At 36.5% G+C, this 26,282-nt stretch overlaps 3 protein-coding genes and 1 long non-coding RNA gene across 9 annotated transcripts in view; 2 read left to right on the top strand and 2 right to left on the bottom strand.

The window, feature by feature from the left end:
• The first annotated feature begins 236 nt into the window (after positions 1–236).
• On the top strand, positions 237–13,795 carry Vps13B (vacuolar protein sorting 13B). Of its 2 annotated transcripts, none has more exons than XM_066725592.1 (14): positions 237–289; positions 1,235–1,425; positions 1,502–1,679; positions 2,157–2,235; positions 2,292–2,467; positions 2,529–6,304; positions 6,363–8,252; positions 8,326–11,884; positions 11,966–12,364; positions 12,429–12,605; positions 12,668–12,838; positions 12,905–13,098; positions 13,166–13,504; positions 13,565–13,795. In XM_066725592.1, exons 2-14 carry the CDS (start codon positions 1,339–1,341, stop codon positions 13,793–13,795), a joined length of 11,256 nt encoding a protein of 3,751 aa, XP_066581689.1. In that variant the 5' UTR covers positions 237–289; positions 1,235–1,338. The 2 variants fall into 2 exon arrangements, with proteins under 2 accessions (XP_066581689.1, XP_066581688.1); XM_066725591.1 differs by having other exon boundaries at positions 8,317–11,884.
• Positions 13,796–14,318: 523 nt separating this feature from the next.
• LOC136772557 (RING finger protein 37-like) lies at positions 14,319–16,245 on the bottom strand. Its single transcript, XM_066725615.1, has 2 exons — positions 15,225–16,245; positions 14,319–15,140 (listed from the first exon to the last, which is right to left on the bottom strand). Exons 1-2 carry the CDS (start codon positions 15,845–15,847, stop codon positions 14,324–14,326), a joined length of 1,440 nt encoding a protein of 479 aa, XP_066581712.1. The 5' UTR covers positions 15,848–16,245; the 3' UTR covers positions 14,319–14,323.
• Positions 16,246–16,573: 328 nt separating this feature from the next.
• Positions 16,574–17,470, top strand: LOC136772573 (uncharacterized). Its single transcript, XR_010822484.1, has 3 exons — positions 16,574–17,093; positions 17,166–17,240; positions 17,331–17,470. It is a non-coding gene; the product is annotated as an uncharacterized lncRNA (long non-coding RNA).
• RhoBTB (Rho-related BTB domain containing) overlaps positions 17,350–26,282 on the bottom strand; it is a 15,602-nt gene continuing 6,669 nt past the window's right edge. For 3 of the 5 annotated variants that reach the window (XM_066725595.1, XM_066725596.1, XM_066725597.1), the window contains exons 2-15: positions 25,255–25,655; positions 24,987–25,090; positions 24,716–24,913; positions 24,017–24,224; positions 23,463–23,705; positions 23,133–23,218; positions 22,927–23,062; positions 22,536–22,670; positions 22,271–22,462; positions 21,664–21,817; positions 21,398–21,528; positions 20,902–21,144; positions 20,680–20,828; positions 17,350–20,586 (exon numbers count right to left, since the gene is read on the bottom strand). In XM_066725595.1, the coding sequence (XP_066581692.1) occupies positions 20,355–20,586; positions 20,680–20,828; positions 20,902–21,144; positions 21,398–21,528; positions 21,664–21,817; positions 22,271–22,462; positions 22,536–22,670; positions 22,927–23,062; positions 23,133–23,218; positions 23,463–23,705; positions 24,017–24,224; positions 24,716–24,913; positions 24,987–25,090; positions 25,255–25,434 (2,391 nt within the window). In that variant the 5' untranslated portion in view covers positions 25,435–25,655 and the 3' untranslated portion in view covers positions 17,350–20,354. The remainder of the gene's footprint in view (positions 20,587–20,679; positions 20,829–20,901; positions 21,145–21,397; positions 21,529–21,663; positions 21,818–22,270; positions 22,463–22,535; positions 22,671–22,926; positions 23,063–23,132; positions 23,219–23,462; positions 23,706–24,016; positions 24,225–24,715; positions 24,914–24,986; positions 25,091–25,254; positions 25,656–26,282) is intronic. The other 2 variants (XM_066725598.1, XM_066725599.1) reach the window with 2 other exon arrangements.

The following is a 26,282-nucleotide window of genomic DNA, read 5'->3' as shown; positions in this document are numbered from 1 at the left end:
TCAGTCCCGTTTCATCTCTGCTGGCAGTGAATTCTGGAACACGGCCTAGCTCCAGGGCCGTATTCATAGACGTCACTCGAGCTCCACTCGAACTCGAAATGTCTCGAAACAGGCTAAAATACTACAGTATATGTAACGTAAACTGTAGCATTAAAACTTGAGTGGAGACGTGGAGTATGGAGTTCGAGTGACGTCTATGGATATTGGTTACGGGCACCAGAAGCAGCTCCATCCATCATCCATGGCCCATGCCGCCCATGCTCTCTGTGGCTCTTAATGGCAGTAAATAGTAAATATTTATTATCCATTTAATATATGTGTGATTTTATGACTAATTACTAATCGTTTTTATTGTGGTTGCTGTCAGCTTTATTGGATCTGTTAATGTTTATAAGTAAATTTTAGTTATTTTTAGACTACGAAAATAAATTACTGTAGCATAGGTTAGAGTAGAGGGTTGTCAAATCAAAAGATACAAGTAATAAAAAATAATCATTTTATTTATACAATTAAATGACAGAAATTGCAATAAAAATAGCTTTTTTATTGTCTCTTTTTCACGTATACAAAGTATATGTCAAATAATTTTATTATAAGATTATGTATACACGCTTAATAAATAAAATTTGAACAATAAATTATATTTTGTTGAGAAATTATTTGCTCAACTTCTTTATCCTACATTTTGTTTTCCTATTAATAGTATATAATATTTCAACTGTTTTTAAAATGTTGAAAGCTATGATATATACAAATACAAAGTGTCTGATTAACTCATGTCAAATCAATAAATTCATATAGAAGTATTTATTTTAAGGAGAAAATTCTTAACTTATTTTTTCTAGTACTTAACAAAAGATTTATTAATAATAAAAAGTTTCTTATTTGAAAGCTTCTTATTAGTCAATGGATTGTCTCACAGATGCCTGACCAACAGGAAAGAAAGGATCATCAGGTAGATCTATCATTAAGAAGTTTTGAATAAGATAATTTCTAATTTTTAATCCTTTTTTAATTAAGTGATACATTAAAAAAGGACATAAAAATTTTGCTTTACAACTATAAATTCTATATGAATTTATCTGTTTGACATAAGTTAATCAGACGCCTTGCATATTTTTTAAATTTTTATTTTTTAGAACAATATTTTATTAATTTTGTGTCAGTGAAGAACTGAATATGTTTTCTTATTTTGTTTTAGAATATAATTTAAGATTACTATTCTGTTTTATAGAAAATGTTTAATATAAAAACCTAAGCCATGAGTAAAGAAGTCAATTGTGCCTAACTGGATAAAAGTGCAAGAAGCATGTGGGAATTTTTTCATTTTGAATTATAATGTTCAAATTGGAGTCTTATATAACACCAGTAATTTTAAGCTATGTGGAGAAATATGTCAAGAACTTTAAGCCGGAACAATCCCAGGTAAAAATATTATTTATAATTACATTTATTTGTAACTAATAATGGTTAATTTTATCATAAATATTTATTCCTAAAGGTTTCATTATGGGGCGGCGATGCATCTTTTCAAAATCTTGATCTCAGATTGGAGGTGCTGGAGGAACAGCTAAATTTACCATTCAGTTTTGTTAGTGGGCATATTCATGAACTGCTTATTCATGTACCTTGGGTAAAAATTACATCTGAGCCAATTGTAGTTACAATTAATACTATAGGTGGGTTCAAGTTTTTGTTTGTGTACCAAATATTTCTCTACCTATATTCCATAAGCAACCCTTAAGGTGCACATTTGTGCCAATTTGTACTGTTACAATTTTGAAATGGTTGCTTCTTCTAAACCATGAAATGTCCAGCCTTTCTCCAATTATAAGAAATTTTTTAAATCTTACTGTTTACCATTTAGAAAAATACATTAACTTCTCATTAATGTAAGCTATTAGCAATTGAAAATTGTTAGTCCCCATTTGTAATAGTGTGTACTTTATCCTCTATAAATTTTAAAGCTTAATTGCTAGTTTTAAAACTATAAGGTTGGTAAAATAAAATACAGATTTTTAATATTGGCAGTTAACACCTTGTTGACTGGCAATTGTAAAACGTATATGCATGAAAGACGAGTTAATTCGTTATCAGTTAGCAAAATATTAATAACAAAATACTGTTTTTATCATTGTAAATTAATTCCATTTCAGAATGTATATTGAAATTAAAAAATGAGAGCAAAACAGAATATAGCACAACCAATGCACAGAGTAGCAAGGAAACTGAGCAGTAAGCAGTTAATTTGTAATTAATTATTTATGGATTTCTAATTTCGTTTTTTATAGAGAGGAAGCACCTCCAGGATACATTAAAAGTATTGTAACAAAAGTTATAAATAACATAACTATCAATTGCAATAATTTAATATTGAAATACGTAGAAGAAGATATTGTTTTAAGTATTAATGTCAGATTTTTAAGTATGCAAACAGTAAATCATCAATGGGAACCAGCATTTACAGGTAATTATAATTGAGAAAAATTGTTTGTTTCTGTATAACATTTTAATGATCTGGTTTTTAGATGTAACAGGATATGAAGTAATGGTGAGAAAGATTATAACTATCCAAGATTTAACTTTATGCTTGGATAAAATGGATGCTTCAGGAAAAATAGAGATATATCAAGATCCGGTCTTATATCGGTGTTCAATGACGATTCGTCTGATTATAAATTATCATGGTAATACAGCAAAAAGAGCATCTGTAACCCGCTTAGATCTTCATTGCCAAAAAATGGAGTTTAGTATAACAGAACAGCAAGTGCCAATGTTATGTCGATTGATGGCTTTGTTATTAGTTCTTCAAAATAAGCAATTTCCAATGAAAAAAGACAGAAGCACAGTTCCAATAGAAGAAAGGGAAGATTATATTAATGATGATGTTATCCACAGTACAGTAGCGAACGAAGCTGCGACTTGGGGAGGATGGGCTTGGAATATAGTGTCTTCAGTTTTGCCAATGGATTGGGATATGGAACTGTCTACTGAGCAACAAATAGCCTACTCTGGTCACATTATACACTTAGGAATTTATATTGACGATGCAACCATAACATTTAAAATAATCGAAAGTATTAAAGAGCAAGTTTTTTATAAATCGCGTAAGCTCAGGTACAAGTCGTTTTCATCCTTGCAACTGAATGGAGTGGTCATAGACACTCTTCTTCAAGGAATAGAAATGACATCTTTTCAAATTGGAATAGGGTACATTCGTTTGTATCCTCGTGGAAATTGTAGCTGTGGTCATTTGGAAGTTCTCGATGGATTTCAACCACCCTTATACTTGGTTGCTGGGAGAATGAATACCAATTATTTGAAAGATTCTCTTTTCGACGAAGAGGCCGTAGAAAACAAGGGAAAGAAGCGTGATTACAGCCAAGGAGTAGAATACCATTTGGCCACGTATACCGTGGAAAAATTATTAGATAGATGCCCAGCAGTTGTTATGGATTATTTGTATTGTGTAAAAATTCCCGATGACATTTCACCGGAAGAATTGGCTGCACTGGGTTCTAATTTCGAAGAGAGTAATTTCAAGGAAGAACGATACGTGCGCTATGTTGTCGGTGATTTGACATTAAGACTGTGCTCAGGACTTTTACATCGATTGGAGACAATAAAAACTGCAGCAGAAAAGTATGATTACGATCCTTATGTGGTTCCAAAATCCGATCCAGCTTTGGAAGAATTGCCGCCAGTCACTTTAGAGGAATTTGAGTCACTCAGGGAGAACGTTTCTATGGTTGATATTAAATTTATCATAATAAGATCATCCATTCAGCTACAATTAGCCGATCATTGCAACAATGGATTAACCAAGAAGATGAAGCTGATTGAAAATCGTACAGCTCCATTGAATCCTGCCTTGACTGACGACCCTTTCATGAGTCTGGAGTGTGATGAAGCTGTTATTACTGTAACAGAGCCAATGTATCGGTTTAGGCTTGCATCTTGCGCTTCAAGGCAAACAGATTTGTCAACTGAAATGTTTGAGCAATGCCATAGATATATTAAAATAAAATTAAATGGAGGAAAGAGTCAGCTTTTCTTGACAAGTGAATGCCATACGTCTATAATAATGCCATGTTCGGCCGAGTGTTCTTTCAAAGAACTATTGTACCCCCAGTATTGGCAAAATATTGACTTAATTCAAAAGAAATATTTCTTCAGAATGGATGGGATCACTGTAACAGGGACAAAAGCTCAGCTAATAGTAACCATGTCAATTGTAAATTCACTGTTTAATCCAACTGATACAACAAATCCACTTGTATGCTCTAGTCTATTCAGCGATGTTTGTCAGGAAAAAGATTCCACTTACTTAGAATTGTCTATAGAAAATATTAGTGGCATGAGTCAACTATCTTTGGCAACAATGTGCTTTAAATTAAATATTGATTCTATAAAAATATTTGCTTTGAATGATACTGAACAAGCTTTTATATTGTCTGGTCCAGAGAGTGATATTGAGGGTATTGATAAGCCCCTGATAACAATAATAGTGCAATTTCCGAAAAGTAACAGTATGCAGACTCATCCCTCACTAATCTCTTTTCAAGCAGCAGAGATCAGAGGATCACTGGATCCACTTTTATTCCGCTGGTTGGAATACCATGTAACTTACCAAAAGTTGGATACTTTAGCTATTGCTCGAACAGAAACTCAACCCATTGAAGGAACTTTGTCAGATAAAGCAAGTCGTAAAAAAACTTTTCCAAGTCTCCATGAAAGTGTACACAGTACTTCTGATAAAGAGAGGAAAAAATCTGTTAGTGCTACAAAAAAATCTAAAACCATAAAGAATGACGAGTTTCTTTTAAAAATGCCAAAGAGCAATGAGAATAGCAGCTTGAAAAAATCAGAAATATTAGCAAAGCTCTCGGATCTGTATCCATTTTGGTCAACACTGCTGTTGAACGGCTCCATTGGGCACATTGTAATTTACATTCCATCGAATTCAATGAGTGCAATTGATGCACACGGCATTGAACAAGCCAAAGACAATGCATTGGATACAGATGCAGATCTACAAATTCTAGTTTTAACAATGCCAAGTCTCCTCATTCACTCATCCAATATGAGCACGGAATTGCTACTTCCACATTTGGAGCAGCTTCCCGTGAAATTGCCAAAATCCATTTGGGTAAATCAAACGCAAAGTTTTCCATGGACTTTGAGTCTACTCGAATTTCATTGCTATACGCTTAGACGACACGAACATAAGAGTTTTGTTAAAGAAGTATCTTTGAATGCAACGTTAGCTCTGACTACAAAAATTGCTACATCCGAAGTGACGGGGAATTCCCTCACAGCCTTGGCTCTTTGCGTTCACATCGACAATTCTCCTATTATTGTATCAGTATCGGAAGGTCAGATGATCTTTATGAGCAATATTCTTTTAAATATTCTGCATGCATTAAGGAGGTCCTCCAGTCCAGATAAGAACAAGCCCATCCCGTTGGCTAAAGAGGAAACACCAGTAGTACTTCCCATCTTTCCACAAACACCTTCAACACCTCCACAATTTTTATATCCTGAAAACACAACTACAACCTCCACTGTATCTACTTCAAAAGAAGAGTCCAACCAGGAAAGGGAAGGAATATTTTTAACAGCTTGGATACAGTGGACCATAACGAAAATAGCTATAAAATTGTACGTCATGGGTCAAGAAAATCAGTCTTCCTTGAAATTAGTATTGGAACTTGAAGATATCATCACGTCTCTCGATCTTCAGCCTGTCTATTTAAAATTAAAAAATAAAATTACAACAGCTACTATTTTTCATTATGTGAAAGTTGCACACTCGCAAAATTGGGACTTTGGCGAGTATGTAGGATTGGTTCTTTGCGGAAGAGAAGACACCTTACAAAAAGGAGAAGATCTTGGATTTTTTAGTGTCACTCTAACACGAGCAAAATCAGGAAATGTTCATACTCGCTGGGGGGCCTTTAAGAAGTACAAGGGTCAAAAAAAGGAGTCTGTAACGGAGACAACATTTTCCACGAACAGTTACATTACTGAAGCGGTGATTAAGATGCAGATGGTTGATGTTATTTTACCACCTAGTGTACTCAACAAATATATGCAACTAATGATGCCATTAACGCGCCTAAGCAAGTCCATAGGGAAGAATACAGTCAAGGACCCAGGTCCGGTTTTTCCATTAAGTTTTATCACAAATCTCAACAACGAATCTTTACCACTGATTTATTTGGAATTCAAGGGACTCAGGCTTATGGTCCCATCATCAGCTCCAGCTAGATATAAATTGCAGCATGACTTATTAATGTTTCAGGTAATCCAATAACAATGATATTTTTAATTCATTAATTTTCAACAGTTTTTATTTTTAGCTGGATGGTATTTACGTTACACCGCATGCAGAAAATCCAATTTGCAGAACTCCATTGCGCCAAGACATTTACCAGCTTGCTGCTCAAGCCAATATTTTAAACGTGCCTGGTTCGGCCGTGGAGGATCGTCAGTATCAAATGAATGTAAAAGGAATTTGTATTCATACGACCACGTGGAAAAATTATCAAATGAGTATAAATAAAAGGATGTCACAATCCTATTTGTATACCATGAACGAGAATCCTGCTCTGGAATGGAACAGACTTGGAAATGGAAACAATTTGGAGCCACGCTTCTCCACGTATCCAATGCTGACGAAATTTGATGTTTGTTTAATTATCGCTCCAACGATTATTTTTAAACCGGACACAATTGTATGCGGTAGTGCCATGGAAGTTAATTGTTTGACAGATGTCGATGTCACTATCAATTTAGATCAACTGAAATTAATTTCAACGCTTCAAAGAGATTTTAAAAATATTATTTCTGGGAGCTTCGAGGAAATGGAAATTACTGATGTTACGAGTAGTATAGCTCAAAAATTTGTAAACGTGACGGATAACAAAACACAAATTTCTTCGGAGCGTAATTTTGACGATGAGAGGGATCACACCAAAGATAGTGGAATTGATTTCGAAATGTCCAGTATAAATTCTGCGAGTTTAGGGAAGATTCTACAGCAAGAGATTTCAATATTTCCACCGTTTGAATTTTTAGTGAATTGTGGAAAAATGACTTTCATCCTTTACGACGTTCAGAAAAATCCTACAATCTCCGAATATCTCATAGATTTGAATGAAACTGATGATGAAAATGGTACGAGCTTGAAGCAACCTTTACTCTTTTTGATGATCAATCAACCAAATATCTACTTGCTGCAGCACCAATCAGCTCAAAAAATTCAAATTTCATGTTTCGACATTGCCATATCTTTGGGCGATAAAGATACAACAGATTTGACAACTACTCCGACTGTTAAAGATTTTAAAACTTTTATGATTGAAACGAAAAATGGAGAACCACCAGTCGATACTGGAATACCTCCTTCTTTTATAACTATCAAGTGCGAAAAATCTGTAGGGAAAAACTCGCAATTTTTTGTTAACATGGGACGACCAACCAAATTTTATATTTCTTTATCAAGGTTACGCCAAATTGAGAGCATAAATAATAAAGTACAAACATGTTTCGTAGATGAAGATATCGTCAAAGTGATAATGGAGAGTCCAACAAAAAGTAGATCAACTATTTCTTCTGCTACTTCAGAGAAATTGAAGATTCCAGATTTTAATCTAAATACCAAACAAATCGTACTTTCCCTAAGAACTGATCTTGGATCAGAGATAATAATTAGTTTGTCTGCAATGGCAAGTTGCACTTCAACTCTTATCAGACCAGACAGAATATATTCCAATATGTCGATTGACTCGTTAATAATATCTGCAATATTAAATGATAGCATAAAAGTTCTTTTAAATCCGTGGTGCTGTAATCTGACAGTCTATTTTGTTTGGGAGTCTTGGCAAGAAAACGATGCACTTCCTCAAATACAATTGCAAGCTGACAGTGAGAGCATATACTTAGACTTCAGTCCAGATCAAATTAAAATTCTAAAAACCGTTGTTGAAGATTGTCAAATACTATTTAATGAACTCTCTGTATCATCCACGACTGAAGAAATTGATGAAAAACAACTTATCTTGTCAGCAGAGCAACATTATAAGGATGATTTAAAAGCTGGAGCTTTTCAGTTTATCGATGGGAATGCTGAGGAGCTTCCTTTTCCATATCAAGTGATATTTTTTAATTACCCTCAACAAGCTATGGCCTGGAGATATCCCCAGCCAAGAACTCTAACCAGAATTCATGTGTGTCCTGTACCATTTGAGGTAAGCAATGATTCGTTTCTTCATGAAGTATTAACTTGCTTTGTAAGTATTAATGGCTTTTGAGCCTTTACAGAATGTCAGCGATGGTGCCGATTACGTCAAAAGGATACCATGTGCCGTTGAGTATTGGAGCGATTGTCATATGGCTTACCAGCGATACGTGGATTTTTATTTGTCAGAAACCGAAAGTTACCGACTAGAATTGCCAGATAAAGCACCAGCTCGTGCAGTGGCTTGCATATGGCGAGTAATTTTGCTACCTCAGGAACGATCATCCTCGAAAACTCTTACGTCTTCCAGGGCTTTAGCTGCTTGCTTACGTATTGATTCTTATTTCAACTCTACAATAATACCAAATATTCAAGCAGCGTTAAACATTGGAGTAATTCACATATCTCTGTACAATAATGTTAGATCCGTGAATTACAACAAACTAGCTGGACCATTAAGGAATTATACACTGAAAGACACGATTCCGGAAATGCAATGTTTTGCCACAGTGGATCAGAAAGGAGCTGTATTCGTTTTTAACAAATGGTTGGACAAATCAGTTTTGATAGATATCAATTGTGTTATTGGTATTCAAGTTTTGGATTACGGTCATTTGACAATGCAAGAGGTCTTGGAGCCTCTGGATGGGAAATTTCAGTTGTCTTTGACTGATAAAACTGACATATTAATGACGTGTAAGCCATTCACTTTAAAAATTTCTCCAGCCATTGCTCACACTCTCGCAGTTTCCGCTCATTTGTGGTCAACCTTGCTGAATAATCAAGAGAACGAGACAATTGCATTGACGAGATACGTAGTTGCTAATAACAGCGATGTTCCAATTCGTTTTGGTCAAAGTGGAACAGATGATAATATTTTATTAGACAGCAAAGAGTGCCACTTTTATTCATGGAGACACGTTAGTAATCAAATGATAAGAATTGCTGTTGAAGCCAATGCTTGGATTTGGAGTAGACCTTTGGCGGTTACTCAAGATGGTACTCAAGTGGTAGAATTCACAAATGGTCCAGCAGATATTAGTTTATTCGCCAATGTTGCTCCATTATCAGCTACCCAAAAGCTTATTACCTTTTCTGGTCAATTTATAATTTCCAACCAATTGAACGACAACTTCGAGATGAGATTGGTTAAATATGAATCGGACGTTGGATCTAAAGTTACTGTATTAAAAACTGTCTATATGATATCTGGGAAAAGTGAGCCACTATCCTTTGTTTTAGAGAGTTACAAGAAAATGGCAATGAGACTGCGATTCTCCAATATTCCAAATCTGGCATGGACAGGGGATATTCCTTTACAACCCAATGTTAAATGGGGTCAGCCTTGGCTGGTAAAAGTACCGTTGCAAGAACGAGGTCAATTTTATAGTATTTGGGTGCGAATAATTACCCAGGCCGTTAGTGGTAGATTAAAAATTCTGGCAGTCCTCAGTCCATTATACAAAGTTCGATCGCATTTACCAGTGCCTGCCAATGTTCACATAGAAACGCCATCGCTGAAGACATCCTCGAGTACCGTAGTAGTAGGACGTGGAGAATGTCAGCAATTGTATTGTCCTGGGACATTCGAGCACTTTCATCAATTAACATTTCAATTGGAGTCTGGAGTTTCTGCATCGGATCCTTATGTGCCATTGTCCTATAGCTCTGTGGATCAAAGAAAGTTCTTTAGGAGACTAGAGAATGAAGATATCGATGCCATATTGAAAGAATTAGATAGTCTGAAGGATGAACCAAAGTGGCCTTTTCAGTCTGATGACATAGAAGAATGGATACCAGCTGAACAACCCCAAACACACGTTCAAGTGAAATATCAGGATGCCAAATTAGTGTCGAGCACTTTATTGCTCGAGCTGCAGCCTTGGTGTTTCTTCATCAATTCTGTTGGATGCCATTTGTCACTGGTGGCAGAAGACACAGAGCTTTGCCAGATTCCCCATTATGGCATTGTGACACCCCCTAAATTGGAAGGAACTTTTCATCTTGGAATTGCCATTGGGGACACTTACCACACCTCCCAGACTTTACAATTGGCTCGTCCAGACTGGAGCCAAAGTTTTTATATGCCACGTATCGATGGATTGATACCTGTCGAGGGCAACGTTAAAGCTTTGGTTGATTGTGGGACCAGTATTTCCTTCTTAATTATAAACTCTAGTATGCATGAAGATATGCGCTTGGTACGTGTAAGCAGTAGTCACGTTATTGGTAATTCTACCAATCGAGAACTTTATGTAGCCACCATGGCAGTTCACGATTCAGTGGCTGATCTGGATCTTCCTGATGACCTCACACCTTACAGCTTAAACGTATTACCTTCGGACAATGAGAGGCAAGCGACTCCAATCGTGCAATGGCATATGCTAAACTCTGATAACGTGATCACACCTGTTGCTCTGTACGTATCCTTGTCTTTAGGGTATTCCTGGTCTTGTCCCGTTAGAGTCGATCAAAATGTGAGTCGAAGGTGCATATCTATACCAAATGATAATACCACTTTGCCAGTGATTGTCACCACTCAAGAGGATAAGGGAACAATTTATATAATAATACACAATGATAATCATCCACAATTACAGATTGAAAACGCTTGCTCCTTTAAAATCTTAATAGGACAGAGCAACGAAGAGGCTGATAGTGTAATCAAGGATGCAGCACATTTCTCTTGGATGTGCAAGATAGAAACTGGAGCAACGTGCCATTATTCCCTTCCATCATTTGGTAGCAGATTGCCAGATACCCCAACCATTGAAAATTCCAACATTTTGCTACTAGCCATTTTACCAACTCATAACAAAGATGTAGGGCGGAAAGACTTGCGCTGGTCTCGAGGAATCAATTTGTTCGCCTTGACGTCTACACTCGTGGAACAATTCGTGAGGCTACCATCTTACGGTGATGTCAAACTATTGATGCAAACTCGATGTTATACCATTCATATCAGCATAGTACCAATGTCTCAGGTAGAAGTATCCGCAAGGGATATTAGAAGTCGATTATTGCGAAAGGACAAAAAAGAATTAGAGATGATTTATAATAATAAATCAAATTTCGAGTCACCGGAAGACGATAGAGGATTGAATGTTCAGAGTTCCAGTAGCTCCACGTCCGTAACGAGTTTTTATTCGGCGCAAGAAGATGACTCTAGAGCAGAGTCCTCCCTGACGCCGTCGAATACAAAATTAACTACAAAAATAAAAAATTCCATGACTGAAATTCTTGAGGAGTCGGAAAAGAAAGAAAAGGAGAAAGAGACACGTAGCGAAGGCTCAGCAATGTTTTATTTCCATGGTGTTACAATTGTCATTATGCACGATGTAAATGAAAATTCTCAAAGAACGGAAGTGGCCAGTTTGTCAATGATGGATTTCATCACGATTGTGGATGCTAAGTTCAATCATCTTAACCTATGCACTTGCATTGGCGATTTGCAGTTGGACAATCAAATGTTTGATCAAGGAGGCTTCGACTTTCCTGTGGTACTGATAAGTCAAAATTCATCCACGTTAAAAGAAAAGTACCACTACGCCAATAATTGTTTAATCAGTAATCTCAGTCAAATTAAAGAAAACTCTTTGATTGTAATTGATTATGTATCTGAGTTTTATGAGCGTAAAACTGGTAAGTGTATTATTATACATTCACAGTTTTAGTGTTCTTTTCTCAAGTAAGATTTAATACTAGTTTTTATATTTTTTTTAGCATATAAGGACTTTCATTTGAAAATTGCACCTATTAGTGCGTATATCGAGGATACGTATATTTCTTCATTATTGGATTACGCAACTTCTATGATACCTCCGTGCTTCGTAGCATCTCCAGAGTTTTCGAAAAAAATGCCAATTCAAACAGCTGTATACGTGCCCGATCACATAATAATTGATGCCAGAATTTTAAGCAAACCTTTGAGAATTCAGCATTTTATTATCGATCCGCTTTCAATATTATTGAGCGTTCACACCTCGGTTCACCTTTACGTGGCCTTGGATCATTCTCCTCTTCATTTTGGTACTTTCGAGAAGAAGAATTTACTCACGACTCCGTATAGGCTTGGAAATGCCCTAACTATGCATTACTTGTCTGGTGCTATTTTTGGAGCTGGTAATTGGATGAAAAGCGAGAAACAAAGGCTTTGCATATTCAATCAAATTTTCAATAATTTTAGGATGGGTTGTCGGATCTTTGGAAATTTTGGGGTCACCAGGAGGCTTGGCACAAGCCTTGGGATCTGGACTAAGAGATTTCGTGTCTCTTCCTTTCCAAGGATTGTTGCAAGGACCATGGGGATTTATCGTTGGCATCACTCATGGATCGGCAAGCTTAATGAAACACATAACTGCTGGTAAATAAAATAATATTTTAGTTGTACAATTTCTGAATTAATTGATTATATATTCTTTGCAGGAACCGTTAATTCAGTAACGAAACTGGCGTCGAGCGTAGCTAGGAATTTGGACAGGCTAACTTTGGACGAGGAGCATCTTCAACGACAGGAAGAATCACGTAGAGTGAGACCTCAAGGGATGGCCCAAGGGCTTTATCAAGGGTTAACTGGACTCGGAATGAGTGTACTAGGTACTCAAAATAATGTATGAAAAAAAATATTAATATATATGTAAACATATTGGCATTTGTGTAAAGGTGCTGTTGCTGGTTTGGCCCATCATCCTTTGCAACAAGTTTGGTCTGGTGCCACTACTACTAAAGGTTTGGTCACTGGAGTTGGTTTGGGACTAGTTGGAGTTGTAACAAAACCTTTAAGTGGAGCAGCAGAATTGGTAGCTCTGACCGGACAAGGATTATTGCAAGGTGCCGGATGGAACGCATTACCATCTGTAAGCTTGCATTTTTTTTGTTTATTTTAAGAGATATATTGAGTATTAATAAGAGAACCGTCAACAGCCACGCCAAAGACCCATCGTCCAGTACACTTCGAGCAGTAATAACGCATCAGTGCGATATGCGTGGAGACTACTTCCTCTTCTGGAAAATGGACATGACAGTATATTGCATGTCGCCACTGCAGATTTTGTTATCCATCAAGGCAGTAACCGTCCAGTCACCTTGGTACTTACTAGACAAGCTCTATTACTTGTCAATACGACTGAGGACAGTGTAGAAAAAATATTTTCTTTGAAAGAATTAATCAGCATTGATCATTCTTCTGAGTCCAACACGTTATGCTTCTATTGTCCTCGGCAAACTTCTCAGTCAAACCAGTTATTATCACCTGAACGTGAGGTATATACCAGCTACTAATAAATATTATCACATTGACTGATTCATAATTTACACTTTCAGATGGATCAAGAAATGAGAGCAAGAGTAGCTGAATACGTTCGAACTAGTAGCACAGGACTTGCAAGTATTTCAACTAACAGTGATGGAGAGCCTGATGCTTTTGAAGCCATGGCACAGCCCCTCGAACATACACTTACATTTTATGTTGGCTCTGACTCACGTAATTATTTATTGTCACTTTTTAACATAGCTAAGCGGCAGAGTCAAGGTTTTGGATTTCCGGTCTTATAAGCAATATGCCAAATACAAACGAGAAATTGCTTTTATTAAAGACATTTTCGTTTAATAATATAATCAAATTCAATGAAGAAAATTGATAATGTAAACTGGTATATTGCATTCCATGTAAAGTAAAATATTATGCATTATCTTATTAAAATTGATGTAAATATAGAATTTTGTTATGTAAAATAATAAATATCAAGGAAATTGTTCATTATTACTATTTTGGAATGTTTCCTATCTAAATATATTTTATTATAAGCAATGTTACAAAATAAATTATAAATGAGACTGATTTTTATTACAATAAAATAGGCTCGAGAATTAAATAAAAAAAATGAGAAGTATGTAAATAAGAAAAATAGATATCATCTATTTAGTCAATGTAATATACATATACAATATAAATTAGTAACTTGATGTTTAAATGTATAAATAATAAAATAGCGTTTAAAAATACTTAATGAAAAAAATAACTATTTTTATTTCCACTCTTTAAAAAGTGTTTATATCATAAGATCTTTTTGTTATACAAGCTTAATGAACCCTTGATATCTCATGAGATTTATATGATTCCTTACAAAAATTGCACTGGTTACCTTTGTTTGATAATAGCATTTTTCTGCATACAATATGTTTACATGGTAATTTATATGAAATTTTTATAGCACAACATTTGCAACTACTTTGTATATTAATTTGTTCTTCAATTTTTGGCTGGCTAAAGCATTTTAAATTTGACAGTAAAATTTGTGCCTTATCATCCAAATGATTTCTATCATTACTATTGAAATTACATACATTATCATTTGTACTATTACAATTATTTAATTCACAAGTATTTGGTGAATTAGAAATTTTAAGTTTCTTTACAGGTCTATAATTTTTTAATATTTTACCTGTATTAATTGTGGCCACTGGCAGTTGGTGGCATGTTTTCTTTTTTCTTACTAAATCTACCGTAACAGGTCCGGTATGCTTTGCTGTATTGATATTTGCAACATGTGTATCATGTTTTATTACTACATTTGTATCTTCAATTTTATAAGAAACATGCCCTAAAACCCTTGGCAAACTTTTAATTTCATCAGAATCGCAATTCTCAAGTAAAAATTTATCTATTCTTGATTTAAGTGCAACTGCTATAACTGGTTTACGTTCTGCAGTAAATGGTAATCCAGAAAATGGATCTGATACTATTCTACCCCAAAGAGCCTCACTTTGTTCATGTTTTTCTAATGTTTTCTGATCAATTAATTTTCCACTAGGAAGGATAATAGGTTGAGTCATGATCTCCCATGTAATGGCATCAAGAAAACATTCAGGTACCTCCAGATGTTTTCTTTCAACATTTCTAAAACAAAAGAATTTCTTAATAAAATTCAGCATAACTCAGTTGTACATTGAAAATATTATATATTAGAAATTTGAAGTTTACTCTTTTATTACTGATCTGGAAAATATGTTATCATTTTCAATATCACTAACTCTATCTTGTAAAGAACTTGGTTTCTGTAACAATAAAGTATGTATGCTAGCTACCACATCTTTTCCACAACGAGCTGAAACAGTTCCCCATATCTCTATCTTTCCTAATGCTGGCACTGAATTTTCAGTTTTACATATACATATTCTTAAATTATGCAACTGCATTGTTATTGGCTCCAAAGACAATTTTATATAACGTTTTAAGAAAGACACAGGTGTTGGTATATCCAGATGATTCACTCTTTTTGGATAAAATAACACTCCAGAATTCATAGGATTAAGATAGCCAGTTGATAGAATTGTATAAGGCACACTTTCATCATTTGTTCTTTTACCAAAAATTTGGAAGCCTGATGATTTTTGAGATCCAACACTCGGCCAAATTAATATATGATGTATTTGAACATTGTATATCAAAGTGAAATCAATATTAATTGGAGGCTTAATACAAGAATAAGCTAAAAATCCTTTGTCCGAATTATTTATTAAATTTGTAACTTCGTATCCTTCAGTACTAACAGTACTGCAAGTAACCTCCGTTCCCAATCGGGGATCACAAAAGTTTATAAGCATCTCGTTTGATATTCTTTTATGTACAGCACAATTGTCATTTTAAAAATAATATCATAATTTATTATTTACTTATTCATTCTTTTTGTTTCAGATGAAATTCTTATCGATCTAACTTCCGCACGGTAACCAGTCGCAGGCCGCAGCCAGCCAGTCGAGGCAAAGCCAGATTTGCCAGATTCTTCTTCTTGAGTTTTATTGGCTGCACCGTCGAAGTCAGTCCGAGACTCGCGGATCCCGTCCCGTGGCAGTCTCCGCCGATTGGTGGCACAGGCCGCACAGGTGGCGCTGGGTGGGGCAGGCGCCACTGGCGCCAGGCCATTCAGCTGACTCAGCCGATGGCCACACTCCACAGCCGGCCACAGGTGGATTCCCTCTTTTGAAACTCATGGTCCCAGGTTCGAGACCTCTTCGGCTTCTCATTTTTTTCTTTTTTATAATTTTGGAATATTTATACTAGCTATTAATAACTAATTTGAATTAATAATAGAATAAAAATTAAATTTTTATAAGAATATTTAAAGTGTAAGACTCAATAAAGATATTTTGAGCGTAACTATGAAATATTGAAACCCCATTCTTACAGGTTTTTTAATTTAATAGGTTAATAGTAATTTCAACATTCTATAATAAAAAAAAAGTTATTAAATGAAATCGAATTCGAATCTGGGGTATGAAAGACGGAGGTAGACGTGGGTAGACGGAGGAATGAAGTAGACGTCCGAAAATGATTTTTACTCGACTCGTTAGCTAAAAGGGCCGGTGTCAGTAGTAATCAGGCAAGCCTCATATCCAACATAAGAAGTAAAAATCTGAAAAACTGCCAATCAAAATGTGTACTTTCAGATTTTTGCAGTTATGTTGGATATGAGGCATACCTGCTTTTCGTACTGACACCGGCCCTAAAAAAGTGAGTCGACGGAGAGAGAAAGAGAGAGAGAGAGAGTGAGACTCAAATTCAAGCAAGTCAGTCCCGGGGCCCCGGGCCGCTCACCACGACACATCTCCGATTTCCAATAATATTTATTCATCAGTCTTTAACGGCTAATAAAGAATCAAAAAAAAAACTTTTTCGAACGATTTGAAAATCCTAGATAAATTTAAAAATCCCTCCGGACGTTCCCGTAAGGCTAATAAAAGAGGTCAGTATCCGGGGAAAAGAGGACAGATAGCAATCCTAATTACAAAATCAGCAAACTAATGGCTTCTACATAATTTACGAAGAAAATTTATAAATTGGTCAAGAAAGGTATAAATTCTTAGTAATTATTTATTTTACTTAAATAAGGTTTGTTGTTATTTGTGTGATTTCTTATTGTAGCTTATATAAGCATAAGACATACCTTAAAAATGGTTTAAAAGATGTACAAAAGCACATAAGAAAAGGAGAAAAAGGGTGAGTTATATTAATTTATCCACACAAACACACATTCTTTAATAAGATAAATTAATAGTTATATACATATATATATATTATCATTGGCAGGTTGGTAGTTTTTACTGGAGACCTCTATTACCAATTGAAATTATATGTCACCTCCCTGTAGTTTGCGAAGATAAAAATATTCCATACTGCTATACACCTTCCAGGCAAGATATTGGAGCAGCAATGGGTGTTAAAAGAGGATGTTTAATGGTCCTCATCAAAAAACATCCAGATTACAAAGAGCTTTATGATGAAGTGAGAAAAACAATGATAACTCTAGTAGCTCCTTTATAGCTTTTGTGTAAGTTATTTTATAATTCAATCACTTTGAATAAGAAGAGGTTACTCCTGAGTTTTTTAAACCAATTATTTTTATAGTCATGTAGAAGCTAGTTATTATGTATAGTAAAAAGAGAGGGTTAATTAATAATTATACAAATAGGTGTATCTTTTTGATCATTTCCTCTTCTATTTGTAAAAAAACGACTTTTGCAATGTAAATATATTCCTGTATCATCCATAATTGATGTATGTACAAAGATGTTAAAGCTTCAAAGCTTCAATATTTTCATTAGAAAAATCTTTTCCATCGTGGAAAGAATTAGATAATACATAAAGGAGTTTTACCTGCAAAGTTTGAATATGAAATGCACACATCATTTCATAATATGCTGCAATTTATATGAAAAATATTGAAACTTGCTCATTTACCTCTTACAAATACATCAAATATTACTAATTTTAGTTTCCTTCTTAGCTTAGTAGTCCTACAAGAACTATGCATAAGAAGTTAAAATTTCTTCAGGTAAAAAGAAGAGGCCTTTCCCTTTAGTTGCCTCTTTTCAAATCCTTCCATTTCAGTATAAAAAATTATTACTTAAAATATCATGTTTTATAAAGTAGGAATAATCCTGATAAAAAATCCTGATAAAAACCTACAATCATGTTAGAAATCATAATAGAATAAGACTAAAAGCTCTGATCCAATAGAAAAATAACAAAGCAAAATGTTTGTAAATTTATTTTCAGATCTCTTCTTTGTATTTATGATATTTTGCTTTCTTTATGTCATCACATATAATCTTATTATTACCAATGTCAGTATAAAATGTACAATTACGTAGGAGTGATGAAGGACAACATTGACAGGTATTCTAAGATACTTGCTTTAGGTACTCAAAGCATCGTCACTTCTTACGTATTGGTTTTATACATCGGGCAGTAGCATATCTTGTGAGTATGTAAGTATATTCACTTAAAGCTATCTCATACCAGTTCTCGCTGCGTCTCGATTATCACTTTCGAAAAACCTGCTCACAGTGCGACCTAATCGGACAAAAGAACGAGGAGATTTTAAACATTTTGTTTAATACTTCGGTACACAGATGTGGTGCAAAATTCAATAAAAAATTACAAAAATGTAGTATCAACTGCTGTATGATACTTTGTATGGTGATGAGCAGGCCTTCTCCTTAAAAATAATTGTCCATTCCTTGTTCTCCGTGCGTTTGGACTACTTAAGCTTATACATATATGTATATTTTCGAGATTCAATGAAAGTTTTATTGATGCTCCGAAGAATAGACTAAGGAGTATCAAATTTATTAACGATCCTTCCGCACATAGATTATTTTCATGAATAATTTTTCAATCGAATTATGTTCCATAAAGCCGTGTTACGAGGCAACTGGTCCTTTCCAACAGGATTGTACTTTTTGCAAAAAGCAAGAGACCAATCACTAGATTGTAATAATCTTTATGCGATTTATCAAAACGGGAGAAGCTCATATTTACAAAGTATTCTTTCGGATTTTTGATAAACTTTAATATCTTATGAAAAGTAAGCTTCAACAGCATTTTGGAGCGATATGTTTTATTCCTATCAAGATAAAGTATTTGTACGTTTTGTAGTTTGCTAAATACTTTGTGATTATTTTATTTCTAAGCTGCTGTAATTAATAGCTCTCTCAGTTTTGCAACGAAAGTACAGTAGGAAGAGAGTAAATAAATGTATTTAGACAAAATTACTGTCATAGGAGGAAATCAGTAAAAATTAAGCATTGACAATCAAACGAAACAATTAATCACAGTATTTTGGGACACAGACTGTTATTGAAAGGGCATTAAATATTGTTTTATACCATGCATAGGAATATCTAAGATAGTGAATCCATCGTTATTGCCGATGTAAAGAAAACACAAGATGGAAAACACAACGGTGAATGATAGAAAGGAGATTAGGACCAATTTCCATCGCGATTTAAATACTTTAATATAGTATATATATATATATATATATATACACATTTTTTTAGTAAAAATTCGCAGACTTTACGTGTAGAATAGGACATGATGCTTTTATGACGCTAAAGTCCTGCATGTGACTGAAATACCATTTATATTATCTCAACTACGATCTAAGACTATTGCTTGTTTTCTCAGTCTAATTCGCAACGATAAAAAATGACGTTTCATTGCATAATATATATAGTACAATCGACAAAAAATGTATTTCTCACTTTGCATCACTCGCGTCTCATACTCTCCGATCGTCGTTATGAAGACAAATTTTGTATCTTCGGGCTGCAGAAAAAGAGCTTTCGGACTGTCAGCATCGATTAACTGACTGATCCGCGATAGATGAATTAATTCGAGAAAATATAAGCACTTGTTTTATCAATATGGTATTCGAATTGGAAGATCTCGAGAGGTTTGGGTATAGGTATGGTGTATGATAAGAATTGGAGAAACCTGTTTTACATTTGCTTGGTAAAAGTAGAACAAATCGATGAGGAAGTGAGAGACCCTGGCCCGAAGTTTAGCGAGCTAACAGCTCTCCTGTATAACGATATGAGTGTTGCAAGGAACGTTTTATGAAAGTTTTATGAGCTATATAACCTTATCGGGCTCGTAAAAAATTCGGCATGTTCCGCGACTCGATTCGTGCTAAAAGTTTACACGAAGCAATCGTTAAGTATAAATCTGTAGCAGTATCAAAATGGTAAGAATGGAGCAAACGAAAAGCATGAGCACCGGTAGAATCAGATGAAGTTTGATCGAGCGGCAAAAGCCGCCAGGCTCTTGTCATACTGGTTGATCGGCGGATTCTGTTGTTGAGGCGTCGAAAAGCGCTCGATCCGCAGGAGCTTCGCTTGACATGGTAGATGTCGTTACGGTGCCAGCTTCTCGTCTTGTTTTGCTCGAGCCAGAAAAACACAGACAACCAGATTGATTCCCATTCCTTTTCAACGTCGGCTTGTTCTCCTTATCCTGTTCCGCCAAACACTTTTGATAATAATCATAATCCTTCAAGTACCTAAAATATTGATCAATCAATCAAATGCATTCCTTCGTTATCACAAAGCCTACACAGTGTACTGTGTAATTCATTTTCTGGCAAACATCATACCAAACGGGTGGCCAGCGATGCTCGTTCAAGTATTCCTGATTTTCTGGATGAAGGAGCCGTACACTGCGTGGTGACATTTTGCACAATTTGTTATAATTCACGCACAAATGATTCATGCACCAATCTGCTAGCTGGTCAGCGTTGTGCAACTATAGGCAAATTGTTAAAATACTGGTGTAAACAGGCAAGTGATCTTGTTATTATTTTGTTTTCATTCCTCACCTTGCACGGCTCTAGCAATCTGAGGCAGTTCTCAACCGCTTCGTTTCCCTCGTTTTGAGAAAGCCTGTCGAGATCCTCGATGACTCTGCTCTCCACTAAATTCACCAATCTCGCCAGACATAACCGATTCGCCAATTCCAGAAGATTCAAACATCTTGCCGATGAGATAGCTGGAATCTCGTCCGTGTACAAATAACACAGCAGCTTGTGAAACGTGTATTCACGCACGCCAGGAAATACAATCTGTGCGAAACAAATATAAAAATGTAATGGAGCTTATCAGTGATGTTCTCGCGCGTAAATTGAGACGACGCGCTTCAAACGTCTCTATGTAGCAGTGTCAATAAAATTCCTAAAACATTTCAACGTATCAGGTCGCTTCCCGGAACGTTTTAGAAACATTTTCGACAATGATATAGAAGGAAATATGTTCAAGAAAAAAGATTGACGTGCAAAATACCATAAGTGCGTGAACAAATACACTATTTGCACTCACAACTTTGGCACTGCTCTCGCGAAAATCTCCTGAAAACATAGCCTTCATGACGTCACATCGGGCAGTAAGAATCGCTCGATGTGCCGGCACGCTACCGTCGTCCAGGTCGAAGATGACGTCGGCAAATTGGCCTAAAGAAAAAACATCGATTCTTCATCGTTAGATAAGAGATTGAGCGAACGATGTAACGGGGACGCGCATTAATTTGTCGAACGGGCTTTCAAGGACGGATCTCTGTGCATACTTTATCTTTTAATAAGTTTCACCTTGTTCCAAACAAATATCTTCGAGTCGTTGCCTCACTGCTTGTTTGTATCCGTTATTAAGATCGCTATTGACGAATTGTTCTCTGGTTTGAATGCTGCGCAGCACCATCAGCAAGTGCGGCAACTTTAAAAATTCGGCTGCCTGTCTTATTTCCTATCAACAACACAAAATACTCGTTAGACTTGTCGAGCTAACCTCAAATTTGTATAATTAATAACAAAAAACGACAGGTGCTCGCATAAATGTCTAAAAGCAAGTCTTTACAACACTTTAATTCTAACGATTGTATTAATATTTCCATTTATGCGCAGCATTATAAGGTACCAGAAATTTGAATGGGACTTTTTGTGAAATTCCTGGTGATCGTTATACAGGCAATGATCATGACGAGTACGAATTCTACATGCTCGAGGAATCTTTGCAGTCGAGTGATAGTGGAAATGATGATTTTCGCAAATCTGCAATAGTCGATTGTGGGAGGAAAATGACATTTTGCAAAACTACGCCCTTCGTTGGCCTCTTCGATGATTCTAGATGCGAGCGCGTGTAAATATGTTCAGGCGTGCGTTTTTATCGGGAAACGCATATTGTTTACTCAGTACTAACCAGTAGAAGCCCGATAGGAGCTGTCTGAAAGAATACATCCGCGTTAGTTGTTTCACTGGTTTTCTTCAGTTTTTCTTGTTTCTCATAAGTTTTACTTCCTATTATAAGTGGTGCAATCCTCGATCGACAACACTTATCATCTGTCCGTTGCGCAAAAAAGCGAAAACGGCTTTGGAAGCTTTTCGAGACGCTCTGATTCGTTAAGAATAAATTGGATAAAGGGAGAGAAAAAGTGGGGGTGGGGGTGGAGAAGTTCTCGACTTACTTGCAAATCGTGATACCGTTTATCGAGACTTCCGGTGTAAATAAATTGTAGGCACTGCTGCATCGCTTGTGGTGTAATTAATTTCGAGAGTGTCACAACAGTCGTGGGTTGTTGCACCCCGTTCGAGCTTTCAGTCTGAAACGAATTTCAGTGTGATTCTATAGGGACCGTGCACATCAACACAATGACAGTGAGATGAGAATGTGTATTGGTGTATATGCATACTATCAGCGCAAACTATCGGTCAATTTTCGCAGTTTTTGAGTGTAATTTATTTATACGTATATAGTTACACATTGACACTTCTCTATCATTGTGTTGATGTGCACGGTCCCTATATGGCTACTCGGAACAAATTTAGAAAAGTATAGAGATAGAAATGTTGTCATACCATACATATGCGAATGTTTTGGAAGGCGGGATGATTGAGCTCCCTCGAGGCAACAGCACCAGTAATAATTATTCTCTGATTATCCATCGTTGGCAATACTTGGAAGCTCGATCGACGCTTAAGTTGCTCCCAGACTCTGCGAGTAATAACAAAGTAAAATAATCTCTTAATCGCGTTCACAGAGTTATATAGCACTAAAAACTCACTTGATGGATTTGCTTTGATCGATGCGAATCAGGCATTCAGTGTCATCGTTGAATTCGCCAACAGTAGCCTCGCCAAATGTGCTTACCTTTCGAGCCAAAAACAAAGAGAGGTTATGATTTCTTGTTTACTCACATCTCTCACAAGTACACGTGAACAGTGATTATTGTTGTTAATTTCATCAATATTATATTAAATCAGAAGCTATTGTTTCATTTCAAATTGGCGTTCGAGCAACAATTGTGAATAAAATTTCCAATTTTCTTAGTGACGTCACGAGTTAGCTTTGAGATTCCAATGAGTTTTTACATTGGAGGGGAGGGGACGCGTACCATGCTAGATTCGCTGGAACTTCTTGGCGTGAGTTCATGGCTGAGTTCCATCGAGAAGAGTCGATGAAATGCCGGCGAGGCAGCAGCTAAAAGACACCGGTGAGCCGCGAAAGTGCAATTTCCTGCTATCAACGTGACATCGGTGTGAACGGGTCTTGTCCACAGCGCCCTCATATTCTCCTCGTAGGTACTCGGTGTTAAACAGATTTTCGGTGGAACTGGCTTGGGAGGACAAAAAGGGACCTGAAAATTGTTATTCGTGTTAGGAAACGTTAAATATTGTAAATTTCTTAATTAAAACCAGTTGTTTAAATTCCTTGATAAATTTTTTTCTTCCATAACCATCATCAATGCTTTAGATCAGGTCGAATTAAATAATTATCAAGCATATATTCAATTTATGAAAAGGTCTATCTGAACAAACAAAGGTTAGATAGATGCACAGAGTGTACACATTGAGGTTTTAAATGCTTTCGAGGCTCATGCAAGGTACGTGCTTATATTTGCCTTAGTTTGCGATACAATCGCATGGATTGAAAACTGCGGTGATTTACCTGTAGCAGGGGTCGTTGAACCTTTTTGAGATTCGTCATCCAAAATCGCTGTTGCCGCCTCGCGATGAGCGCAGCACGAATCGAATTCTCAAAGACCTCGTTAACACCATAATCTGTGAACACGCTGGTTTCGTAATAGCAGACACCGAGCTCTCTGGCAACGGCGCGTGCCTGATCAGGCATCACCAGGTCGCTCTTTCTCGTTGCTCTGCAAAAACCAAAATTAATCGCTTATCAAAAATTTGCCAGATTTTGGATTTTCTTCTCGCCTTAATCGAGGGTTAACGTTTCACGGTTATAAATGTGTTATACGATACTATTATCCAATCTGGGCTTGAATTGAACCGAGGGGTACTATAAATGTGTGTCTCGTGCCAAGTACACACGGTACACACTACACACACAATGCGACATTTTAAAGTCCACCGTACGTCTGTGAAATCCGAGACACTTAGCATATTTTCACGAAAGGCTCATTGCCTTCGGAGACATTTCAGTAAATGGCAGATGAATGTCAGTATAGAAATATTTTGAGGGTCACGACGAACTTTTACCATCCCAGGAGGATCATCAAAGTCCACTGTATCGTTTCTGCACAATGTTTTCTTTCTCGAATGCTATCAATTATTGTCAATTGGCTCAAAGGATGAATTTATTTATTATAAAACTGACGCTATGCGCCTTTATTTATTTACTCACCTGACAAATGGGCTTCGATCTCGAAAGTAGTTGAGATAAGTTTCATCCCGGTACATGTACCTCAGGTCGTTCTTGCACCCAACTAAGAGAACCGGCGTTTGTGGACAAAACCTTCGAATTTCCGGATACCACATTGCCTTGCAATTTCGCAGCGAGACTGGGTTGGTTACGGAGAAACACAGTAGCACCACGTCCGACCTTGAAAGAAGAGAGATGATGAGAAGGAAGAAAATAGAGGAGGAATATTAAATTGAAAGAAAATAGAGCATACCTTCCATAGGCGAATCTTCTGTCTTTCTCATGATCCCCGAAGGTGTCCCAGAGTCGTAGGGAGACATTGACATTGTCCACGACTTCCCACGATCGTTCCAGGACCTGTCAGTAATATTGAAACGTTGAAAAATGAACTCTTATTATTTTACATTAGTTTTCCTGCGTATACGTTGTCGTTGAAAATGATTATTTTACTTTTCGATAAACAATGAGAAGAATGAAGAAATTTCATGGATGATCTATGATAATGAGATCGAGAGACTCACATCCTTGTAGATCCGGTACTGATCGATGGCCCAAACGGTAGGGACGTGTGTGGTGAGTAATTGCGAGAGGGAGACATGTTTGTTGCAAGCCCTGGCGCAGATCAGCCTGGTTTTTCCGACCGCTGTGTCCCCGACGACGACGCACTTGACCAGTTCCTGATGTGGCTGCTCATTGTCCATCACCGTCGACGGTCTCCTCTGTTCATCCAAATTGCCTTTTCACGCGCCAGCTCGCTCCAATCCAGCCGATCCACCGTCCTCGCCTCTTCCTCCTCGGCTACTTCTACTTCTACTTCCGCTTGCGTCGTCCCACATGAACGGCGCCACGGCCACAACATCCGTTCTCCAACCCTCCTTCCGATTCGTCGATCCCAACCACCTGATAAACGCACCCACTAAAACTGGAAATTATATATATACATGTTACGCCATTTTTTTCTCCCACAATTTTCTATTTTTTCAGCAGCTTTAGCACCACTTCCGGTTAATTAACCCGCCTCTGGTGCACGTACGCGATTCGTTCAGCGATGCATTTCATGAATCAGCTCGCTACGATTGATTACCGGCTCGAAATAGAATGCGGTAGCCCAGTTCTCGTGCCTTCCGCGAATCGATCAACTTTCGCCTTTTTTATTCTGCATAATTGTGTAGTTTTACAACGATAGGTAAATTTCGTGAAGTTTCTGGTGATTCGAGAGAGAACGGGGATTACAAGGGGGTTAAACCCTTAAAGGGTGTCGTAGACGTTGGTAACAAGGGCGAATATACATGTGCGAGATGTTTATTGATTTGACCCCGAGCGCCTCCTCTATATATAGATTCGAACCTTCGCTACATCAACCGCTACCTTAACCCTCTTGCAAAGATCTAGGGGTTTAATGACAGATGTTTCTTAGCGTCAATTTTTAAAAAGCAGTGTATTTTTAAAATTCAATTCGAGGCCACAAAGGTAAACCTCGAGTTTCAACATTGACTCTTCAAACTGGGTGGAAGACGATTCCAAGTTTTCAACATCAACTCTTAACGAT

This window comes from Prorops nasuta, unplaced genomic scaffold (assembly GCF_024137725.1).
Source record: "Prorops nasuta isolate Cenicafe-Biocafe unplaced genomic scaffold, Cenicafe_Pnas_1.2 PNAS00004, whole genome shotgun sequence".
In the NCBI taxonomy this organism is placed as follows: domain Eukaryota; kingdom Metazoa; phylum Arthropoda; class Insecta; order Hymenoptera; family Bethylidae; genus Prorops; species Prorops nasuta.
Note: the sequence above shows the minus strand (reverse complement) of the source record. Positions and strands in the feature narration are given on the sequence as shown.